At 38.3% G+C, this 10,898-nt stretch overlaps 2 protein-coding genes across 2 annotated transcripts; one reads left to right on the top strand and one right to left on the bottom strand.

Moving 5' to 3' along the window:
- Positions 1 to 1,669: 1,669 nt before the first annotated feature.
- LOC112751247 (dehydration-responsive element-binding protein 3) lies at positions 1,670 to 3,088 on the bottom strand. The gene has a single exon (XM_025800321.2). The coding sequence runs from the start codon at positions 2,706 to 2,708 to the stop codon at positions 1,830 to 1,832; it is 879 nt and encodes a 292-aa protein (XP_025656106.1). The 5' UTR covers positions 2,709 to 3,088; the 3' UTR covers positions 1,670 to 1,829.
- A 1,133-nt stretch (positions 3,089 to 4,221) lies between these two features.
- Positions 4,222 to 6,020, top strand: LOC112749230 (uncharacterized). The gene is made up of 3 exons (XM_025797490.1): positions 4,222 to 4,527; positions 4,575 to 5,318; positions 5,409 to 6,020. Exons 1-3 carry the CDS (start codon positions 4,222 to 4,224, stop codon positions 6,018 to 6,020), a joined length of 1,662 nt encoding a protein of 553 aa, XP_025653275.1.
- The last annotated feature ends 4,878 nt before the right edge of the window (positions 6,021 to 10,898 follow it).

Genomic DNA, 10,898 nt, shown 5'->3' with positions numbered 1-10,898 from the left:
CCCCACAACCAAAGTAGATATCAGGTATTTATCTTAACCAATAATTAAGTAGTAAAAAAAAAAAAAGAGAGGAGGAAAAAAAAACAAAAGTGATAGCTAGCTAGTTTCAACTTTTTCCTTAAGATTTTTAGGTACCAATTAATAAAAGAACGATAACAAATTGTCATGCTTTTAATTAAAATAGCTATAGCTACCCTATCAAAACAACTAGCAAATAGCCAAATATAGAAACATTAGAGTTAAATTTATTTATATATATATAAGGCCAATTAACTCCTTAGCTTCCACATAATATTTGAAATATTTTAACTCAAATGGTCTATCTTTAATCTTAAGATTACTGTTGTCACTGATACATGATACATCCATCTTCCATTCAAATCCCCACACATACAAGTCTACAACTCACGCACATAATAATGCTATGATATGATTTAACTTGGGTTAAATTTTAAATAATCTTTTTGGTACAAATGTTATTAATTTATTATTATTAAATGTTACGTACTTTAATAATACAATTTGCAGAATTGGATAAGCAAGCACTAGTTTTTGTCGAATATTGCAATGACCAAAGGAAAATTGTAAGACATGAAAAGCCGCGTTGCGTGTTATATAAACTTGTTGCTAGCTGTATATACTATGGGGTCAAAATTAAACTCCCATATATCGGTAATACTAAAAAAATATCTCTCAAATTATTTTATATAATTATATATTTATTATATTTTTAAAATTATAAAATTATTTTAATAATAATTAATAAATATTAAATAAAATAATTTTAAATTATTGAAATTAATTTTTTATTATCTTTTAAATATATATATATATTTCCAGCCACATTATTAGGTAATGTAAATTTACGAATCCAAGGGCGGGTTAATCATTTTATTCAATCATATGATAGATCAAGACTTTGGAATTTTGTTAACATCTAGAAAAATAATAATGGAAGCCCCATGTTTAAGGTACTGATTTTGTATGGACCCAAGGTGTGTGTCTATACGGTTAAAAAAATTAAAAAATAGAAATAAAAAAGAACAGAAGAAGAAGGAGGAGGAAAGAGAATTAATGAGCTGTAAAAAAGCCAAATTAAAAAAAATTAATTAAATTGAAGAATCTACTTTTAACCTTTATTCTTGTCTTTGAAAAGCAAAACTATATCATGCAAGCCCGTCTGAACTACTTTTTAAACGTAGAATTTTTTCTTTTTTTACTCTTCATTTAACTTGCATCATCATCATCATCATCATCATGATAATGATATTGACCCAAACTTTGACCGTATATGCTATATCACAAGCAACTATGGTTCATACTTCATAGCTAAAACCATTGAATTGAACCCACATTATTTCTGAGATTAGCATTGTACACAGTACAGTGCAAGCAAAAATTAAAGAGGAGAATTATAAAATTTTTACTCTATGTAAATCATCATTATATAATATTTTTTTAAAATAACATTATATCTATGAAATGAACAAGCAAGTAGTTGAATGATGATTTATTATTATTATATATCTCTTATTTTCATAACATCTTTCACAAAAATAAGTAATAATAAACACAGTACAAAACAGTGCTTTTAATTTTCTTTTGTCTCCTATTAGAACACACCATAGTCTCTCATATAATACACACTATATATGACTATAAAACACAATTCCACCAGAAAAATATATCTTATTAAGAAATTATATTATATATTTAGCCCTTCAAAAAAAGAAAACAAAATTGACAGAGAGCTAAAGTTAATTCCACCAGAAAAAGTAAAAAAAAAAAAAAAAAGATGATGAGACTGCAACTCTTGTGCAATAACATTATTAGTGTTGCCAGAGAGAACATTGAAGGGAAGAAGAAAAAGAAGAAGAAGAAGAAATAGAAAGATTAGAAGGAGAAGAAGGAAGAACAGAATCTGACTCGAGCAGCATTGACATCATGATGTTGCTGCTGTTATTATTATTGTTATGATTAATGAAGCAGCCATAACAATCATGATCGTGATCATCATAAATGCTTCCCTGATTCCAAGGGTAACAGTTACCGTCAAACGGATCGAAGAACACCAACTGATCAAGATCGTTGATCCCACTCGGATCTACTTCAGCTACTTCGAAGCTGTTTCCAAGCGGAGGAAGCTCAACGATTTCGCCAAGCTCCTCATCCTCGGAGGTGGTAGTGGTGGTGGTGGTGGAAGAGGAAGAGGATTCATCCTCCGGCGGTGGAGGAGGAGTAGTAGGAGTAGGAGCAGGAGGAGGGGGAATCATTGCGGCGGCTTTGGCGGCGGCTGCCTGGACGTCGCGGGGGGAGTTGGAGGCGGGGCGGGGGAGAGAGGGTGCGAGTTCGGGGAAGTTGAGGATGGCGGAGGAGCCTTTGATGGTGAGAGCGGCGGCGTCGTGTGCACGCGCGGCCATGTCGGCGGTGGCGAAGGTTCCGAGCCAGATGCGGCTCTTTTTGCGTGGCTCCCGAATTTCGGAGACCCATTTTCCCCACGTGCGCATTCTGACCCCTCTGTATATAGGGTGCTTGCTGTTAGTGTTAGCATTCCTGTCATTGTCATTTTTATTGCTTTGCCTTGATCGCTTCTTGCTCGATGTGAGAGTTGGTGTTGATGGTGGTGAAGCACATGTGGCAGTGCTTCTTCCAGTTTCTACTGTTTCTGTTTCCGTTTCAGAGCTTGGTGTTCGTGGCTCTACTCCCATTCTTCTTCTTCTTCTTCTTCTTAGTGTTTATTGCGGTGTGTTATTGTTGTTATATATATATATATAGAGAGAGAGAGAGAGAGCTGAGAGAGAAGAAGGGATTATGATAATTGGTGAGTGGTGAGTTGAAGCTAAGAGAGTGAGTGAGGGAGGGAGGGAGAAAAGAGAGGAAATTAAAAGGTGATTGTGAAAGAGAATTGAAAAAACGTGGGGGGATTTTATTTGGGAGGACCCGGTTGTTAATAGGGTCGAGTAACTCTAATAATCTGATAATGATATGTATGATGTGGTGTTGTTGTCTGACCCACACACGAATGGCTCTTGTTTCTAAACCACATCCTGCCATCCCACCGCCTTCCTAATAATAATTAAAATAAAATTACTAAAATGAATTATAGTAATCAGGTGTAAATATGGGACTATGGGTGGGTAGGGGGAGAGGTGGGAAGGGAGAAGGAAGGTGGTGAGAGTGAAGAATGTGAATGGGAGGGTGCTCTGCTGGGTCATATAGACAGCCTGGCAGGGGAACAGAGCCCTCACTGCAGATTTCGATTTCCTCCCTCCACGCTCCCTTCTCTTGCCACATATCTCACATATACCGTACCGCACACTTTTTCTTATTTTTTTCAATACACTCAAATTAATTGTCATATATATTAAAAATGATTTAAATTATATATATATATATATATATATATATATATATATAAATATATAATAATTAATTTTAAATTCTTATTATTAATTTTAATGTGTAAATAATATTTTTTATTTTTTATTTCTCTAACTTTCCTATTTTTTTATGTGGTATATTATTTTTCTTAACAACGTTAATAAAATTGAGAATTATTATACGTACAAGGTATACGGTTGTAGAGAAAAATAAGAGTCGTGTTGAACACAAATTTTCAGACTACTCAAAATAAGACATATGTACAAATAATACAGTCACTCATTATTTTATATATTTTTAGTATACAATGAATTTATGTATGTTACTATTTAAATATAAATTATTACAATATATATAACAAAAATTGTTCTTTATTCTGAAAACGTTGAATGCGATAATCAACGATTTTAGGTATATAACATCAAAAATTATAGTTGTAAGAAAGGAGTAAGCACTTTTATTACTACATAGACAACATACAAAAAGGTAACATCATTTAATCATTTTAGTTAGGAGAATTTACTAGAATAAATATTTTATTAGAATACACATTTTGTAAAATAGATATTAAAATGTATTTTTTTCATAAACTATGTAAATCGTGATAAGGGTCTTGCGGTTTATGAATGCACATAATTCGCTACAGGGGTGTTGCGGTTTACGTTTGAAGCAAACCTTCACATAATCCGCGGTAGGGGTGTCGCGGTTTATGTGTGATTTGCAAACGTATATAAACCGCTACAGGGGTCTAGTAATTTATGCTTTGTCAAATTAGCATATATATACCACTCAAAATAGGGAGTGAGGCATTTGTAGAGAATCATTTTCATACTTTCACAAATGGATAGTGAGGAGAGCTTGTTGGTTCTAGTCTACTGCTCTGGTAAAAAAAAAAGTAATAGGCATGGTGTTAAGTTTACTGATAAAGAACCGCTGAGCGTTTTTATCCGTTCGACTGATACTTTGTCGGATCTGAAGAGGAACATATTGCAGAAGACAGGGTTGTGTGGGGCCAAGTTCGTGAAGAAGGTGTTCTACAAGATTCCGATGGCTGTTGTGTCAAGTGGTGTGCAGTATGAAACATTTGTGATAGGGTCGGATGAAGACATGGAGGTCTTGTTTCATTGTCGGCGGAGTTTTCCAGAGGTGAGAATACACGAGTTGTTTGCCAAGTTGGAAGACGGTGTCGATAGTTCCGGGGCTTCAGCGCCAAATTCTCAGTCGATGACGGTAGGGGTGCTTCTACTTCGATGCCTGTCGTTGCACCTGGTAGTCTCTTAGCTGCACCTCCACTTTTTCTAGCACCGGCAGCTAGGTCACCTGGTTTGATTACTGGTCTTGTTGGTAGTGGTGAACCGGATGAGGCACACACCTTCAGAGGCCAAGGATTACACGAGGGCAATACTTCTGGGGAATTTCAGATTGGTCAATCTTTCCAGACTAAGGAGGAAGTTGTGATGAGTGTTAAGGATTATAGCATTCGTCGTGGAGTTCAGTATCGGGTTATGGAATCAGATCATTTGAAGTATGTTGAGAGATGCAAAGAGTTTGGAAACGGCTGCACGAGGATGATCTGCATGGCACTTCGACAGCGCAAGGGTAACTGGGAGGTTAGAAGGTACAACGGAGCTCACACTTGCCTGGCCACTTCGATTTTGAGCGACCACCGACAGCTCGATTACCACGTAATTTGTGCGAGGATCTATCCGTTGGTTAGGACGGATGCAGCGGTTACGATAAAGGTGTTGCAAGAAGCTACTGAGTCCACCTACGGATTCAGACCTAGTTATAGGAAGGTGTGGAAGGCAAAGGAGAAGGCAGTCGCACAGATCTACGGAGATTGGGAAGAGTCATATGCCGAGTTGTCCCGGTGGATCCTTGGGATGCAAGCAACGAAGGACGGAACCGTTGCTTTGTTGAAGACTTCTCCAGTGCGTGTAGGTGATGAGGTTGATTAGTCTACAGAGTACTTTCATCGTCTTTTCTGGACATTCCCTCCATGCGTTGAGGCTTTTGAATATTGCAAGCCACTAATCAGCATTGACGGTACGCATCTGCATGGGAAGTATGGCTGGACTTTGCTTCTGGCTATTGTGCAAGATGAAAACTCGAATATATTGTCGGTTGCGTTTGCACTTGTTGAGGGGGAGAATGCTGAGTCATGGACTTTTTTCTTATCCCACTTGCGTCAACATGTGACCCCACAAGAAGGCATTCTGGTGATCTCTAACAGACACAACGGCATTAAGGCTGCACTGGAGGTACCAGACAGTGGTTGGCTACCGCCTCATGCATATCGAGCGTATTGCATTCGACACGTTGTAGCTAATTTTGCTCTCAGTTTCAAGGGCCAGGATGCAAGGCGGCTGCTCGTGAATGCGGCGTATGCCAAGACTGAGGCAGAGTTTGACTACTGGTTTGATATTATGAGGACTGAGAATCCGGCCATGTGTGATTGGGCCAACCGACTAGAATACGATAAGTGGACCCAACACCAGGATGGAGGCAGACGATTCGGCCACATGACGACGAACATATCCGAGTGTGTTAACTCTGTATTGAAGGGGACACGGAATCTTCCGATTACTGCACTTGTGAAATGCACATATGGGAGGTTAGCAGAGCTTTTTGTCGTCTGATGGTAGACAGCAGAGGCGCAGTTGGGATCAGGCCAACGGTTTTGCCAGGTGCTGGTCAAGGCGATAGAGTGCAACTTGAAAGATTCGAGGTGCTTCACGGTTACTCTGTTTGACAGACATTAGTCTGAGTATACCGTGGCTGAGACGACTCTTACCGGTAAATTTTCGCTTGGGACGTATCAGGTTTCCCTCAGAGATCGCACTTGTGACTGCGGGTACTTTCAAGCTCTCCATTACCTGTGCTGCCATGCGATTGCATGCTTTCCTCCATCCCGGTTAGACTGGGCTACGTACGTCCATGAGATTTATACACTGAGTAAGGTGTTCAGTGTATACCGAATGGGGTTTTTTCTCCCTGTTCTAGAGGGTCTGTGGCCACCGTACAACGGTCCTACTGTCGTTCCTGATCCTTACATGAGACGTGTCAGAGAAGGGAGACTGAGGTCAACAAGAATCTGTAATAGTGTAATACCATGGATGAGGCCGATACTAGTCGGTCGAAGCGATGTGGGCTACGCAGACAGACAGGACACACTTGCAGGACTTGCCCTTAGCGAGGATCCGCACCCAGAGCCGAGGCATAGGTGTCATTAGGTCGTCATGATTAGCTTTCATTTTTCTTTTCTTATTTGTGTTGTTGTCATGTTTTAGTCTATGCTTTTCCATGTATGAATGTTAAGTAAAGTTATACTTGTTGTTCATTTTACGGTGATGTGGTTATTGCTAGCGATTCTCTATGTAGTTGTGATTCTCTTGAATAAAGGTGTTCTAATTTTGTTGGTAATTCTATGAGTTCAAGAGACTAATTTCAATTAAATCAAAGCACCAACCTATGTTGCGCCATACATAGAAAAGGCATACCAAAGTTTCATCCAATAACTCATACTCTATGGAAAATGAACTAAGTCCACACTAAAGCATAAACCGCTAGACTCCTGTAGCGCTTTATGCACGTTTGCAAATCACACATAAACCGCGATACCCCTATAGCGGATTACGTACATTCATAAATCGTAAGACCCCTATCGCGGTTTACATAGTTTATAAAAAATGCCAAACAAATAGGATCGAATCCTACCCCGCCTTCAGTCGATGGGCGCCCCGACCGCTGCTTGGGGTGCCCCGCAGGCTAGCATTAAAAAAGGCTTTTGCTGTATATATGGCATGCTATAGGCGATCTGAAGCGTAGGCAGGACCGGCCTTCCCTTCAAGTCCAAGTTTTGCATTCGAGACCCTGGCATTACTATGTGCACCAACTCCATACATTTCAATATCCATTTTACAAAAGAGGAGTGCTAGGGGGCCAGCAACTTTTGTATTTTGTAACCATCAATTGGCCATCAATAGTATTTTTAATGGTGTGAGATTAAATCCAATGGTGTGGGATCATTCAATTTTCTTTTGATGGTAAAATGCTGGCCAATTTTTACAAAAATTGTTGGTCCACTATAAAATGTGTATTCTGATAAATTTAAAGGCCAGAATATTTATTTCAATAAATTTTCTTTTTAGTTATAATAAGAATTGGATACATTGTAGTGACTAGTGAGGACTGAGGCGCACCATCAAAGGGTGGCCTAACAACATTTAGTATTATAAATAATTTACAAGACAAAAGGGGTTAACGTTCATATTTAGTTAGCAAACTATAGTATGAAAATATTTACGGATATTTTTATTGTCTATTTAATTTTCGTGTGACAAAGTCATAGAATTTAAATTATTTATTTTTCCTGCTATAATTTCAAAGGCTGAGTGTATTAATCTCATCAAATCACTTCTTCTAAAAATTTAAATTCATTATAATCACTTCTTTTGGAGTGTATTAATGTCTTATACTTAATTTTTTTATGTTATAAAAGTTCTGATATCATATCATGATATCATTTATCTTAAAAGTTTAAATTTGGTAGGACGAGATATATGAATAATTATATCTTTAAGACTCTAACACGTTCTCTCACGTTAAAGCCTGCTTCTTTTAGATTTGTGTGAATCTTTGAATAGATCTTCTTTCACTTTGTATTTGCATTATTATGCTGAAATTCTTTCTTTTGGAGTTAATAGGGATCGAACTCTAAACTTTTAAGTCATAGAAACTCCGATATCACGTCATGAAATAATTTCTTCCAAAAATTTAAGCAAATAAAAAAAACACATAAATGATTATATCTTTAACAATTAATTTTGATTTATTGTTCTTTGGATTTCTTTCTTACTCTATAAGAAAAACGCCGAGTATCGTCGGATTTAGTGTCGCAGCGTACTAGCGGATTTAGCGACAGTTTTGTAGTGGGATTCGTCATACCAAAGAGTTACCGTTGGAAAAGGTTATCTGACGGTAAAGTCGCTGGTAAATATTTGGCGGGAACACTAGACAAATAGGCACCAACCGTAGTCGTTACCGTCGAATGAAGCCGCCGGTAAATTTGAATTCGACGGTAGTCGTGCCCTAAATTCGAACTGTGAACCTCTTTTCCTTTATTTTAAATTCTCTCTCTCTCTAACCTTTCACCTCTCAGTCTCTCTCTAGCCCCTGCTACAACCGCCTCTGCTGCCACTGCTATCGTGCCCTACCGTCGTTGGAAAGATCGCCATCGCTGCTGCTCGAAACACACCCTTCGCTCTACTCTGTTCTCGCCGTTGTCACCCTCCCGCCACTGAAAAGGCCGCCGGCGTCGTTGCTCGAACCGCCCACTTCTGTCTAATTTCTTTGCATTCCAGGTTTCATTGAATATGTTTTTTTACTATGTTTAACTTCTTCTTAGTTTATTTTAATTTCATTTAGCTAGTTGATTTTTGTAATTAGTTTAGTTAGATTAATTTTTTTTAGTTGATTTTAGGTGATTAGGAATTTTCATTGGATATTTGTCACGCTGCTTAATTTCTTCTTAGTTAATCTTAATTCTATTTCGTTAGTTGATTTTTAGTAATTAGTTTAGTTAGATTAATTTCTGTTTTAGTTGATTTTACGTGGTTAGAGATTTAGTGTTTTGTTATGGTATGTTCTAATACAAATGTGGAGGTACATTTTAAATTTTATAATTTCAACTGCCGGATAAAAGAAAACAAAATAAAGAATATAGCAACAGTAACCTCATCATGGTTTGGGTGTTCTGTTAGTGTATGTTCTTATGCATACAATATTAAAAAATTTATAACATTTTTTTGGGTGCTCCTTTTTCTATTTGTATGATTTCTTTTTTGATTATTTGGTTTGCTTGTTTCTTATATTTTGTTGTTTTTTTTTAATTTAAACAATTATTTTATTTGTATACCTGGTGTACAAAAAATAAAGAATAAAAATCTGGTTCAAAATAGATTTGACTCAAAGAAAAGAATATATGTTCCTATGATTAACACGTATCATATTATAATCTAGCTTCTAATACATATTTATGTTAATTATTGCTCTGCATTCATTATCCAATTTTATGCTACTATCTTTTTCTTTTCTTCACTGCTTACTTGTTCTTGTTTTCTTTTTCTGCTTTGCAGTGTAAGCTTTTTATGTTACTAATATGTTTGTTGTACAGACATGACGACAGGTAGTAGAGGTAAGTCGAGTGGGTCATCATGTATTCGTCATAGAGGGCGGGCTTCCGCTGAATCCTCCAGGGCTGCCTAGTCATCCCCCTCTACCCCGGCTACCCCGTCGACCCTGTGACGTCACAGGCGGATCCATCGTACCAGCAATTCATCATGGTCCCAAGCCCGATCTGGGTGCCTCCTACTGGTATACCCCCTGTAAATGCAGTGACGACAGAGCCCACGGGGGTGATTCCTCCAATGTCCTCGAGCAAGATGCCCATCTATCACCGACCGTCATCCGGCTGAGAATTTGGCCCGATGACATACGGTTGTGAGTTTAATTTTTTGATATTAAGTTTGTTTATGTCAAATTTGGTTGATATATTAATTTGTAGTCTAAGTCGCTGGAGCGTGAGACGACACTGACGGAGACCTTTAAGTATACCCATACTTTGAAGGTAAAAAAGGAGAGATTTGTCGACGAGCTGCGACCCATTAAGTGAGTTTAAATTAATCCTAAGTTTCAACTTTATTTGGTTTAAAGTCAATTATTTAACTATTTCCTAATCAATATTAATGTATGTGACGCAGGAGGAGTGCACGCAGATGTTGGAGGCCGCAACCCAGAAATCTCAGCCGCCTAGTGGGGCCAACGAAGCCGGCTCTGAGACCTTCGTAATAGATCCCGATAGGATTTGGTGTGAGACCGCCTCTAAACCCCACAAGAATCGCCGCTTCGGGTTGGGGTCGTTCTTTGCCAGTGGCCTCCTATCTTCCGCTTTGATGGCTTCCTCTGCGTCTGCCTCTGCCACCAGCCTTGCTGATCCCCAGAAAGTTGTCGACCTAAGAGAGGAGGTGCAAAAGCTAACACAGGAGCTTCATCAGTAGGCGGAGCAGTCTGAGCAGAGGTATCGAGAGTTTCTTGTACGTGTTGTCGTCAGCTCTGACCTGACGGAGAAGCTGGAACAGCTCGATCGGTTGCGGCAATAGATGGAGGAGTACAGCTAGTAGATGTGCGCTGAAGGCAGCAGTGCTGTTGGTTCTAGCGGCACTGCTGTCGATTCCAGCGGCGACGCTACTGTTGGGGCACCGACAGTAGCACCTCCTCCACCGCCTCACTTGGTGGACCATGACGCCGACGACAATGAAGACTACCATGATTTGTAGGATTTAGAGTTTTACACATTTTTCTTTATCTTTACTTTATTGTATTCTACATTTGTGACATTTTATTTCATTCAAACTATTTATTTTTTAATAAAATTATTTCTTTATTTCTGGTGATGTTACATTTCTGCTAACAATTGTGTTAATAAGATTCTCCTAATTGTGGCTTAACTGTGCCAA

This window comes from Arachis hypogaea, chromosome 15 (genome assembly GCF_003086295.3).
Source record: "Arachis hypogaea cultivar Tifrunner chromosome 15, arahy.Tifrunner.gnm2.J5K5, whole genome shotgun sequence".
NCBI lineage: Eukaryota > Viridiplantae > Streptophyta > Magnoliopsida > Fabales > Fabaceae > Arachis > Arachis hypogaea.
Note: the sequence above shows the minus strand (reverse complement) of the source record. Positions and strands in the feature narration are given on the sequence as shown.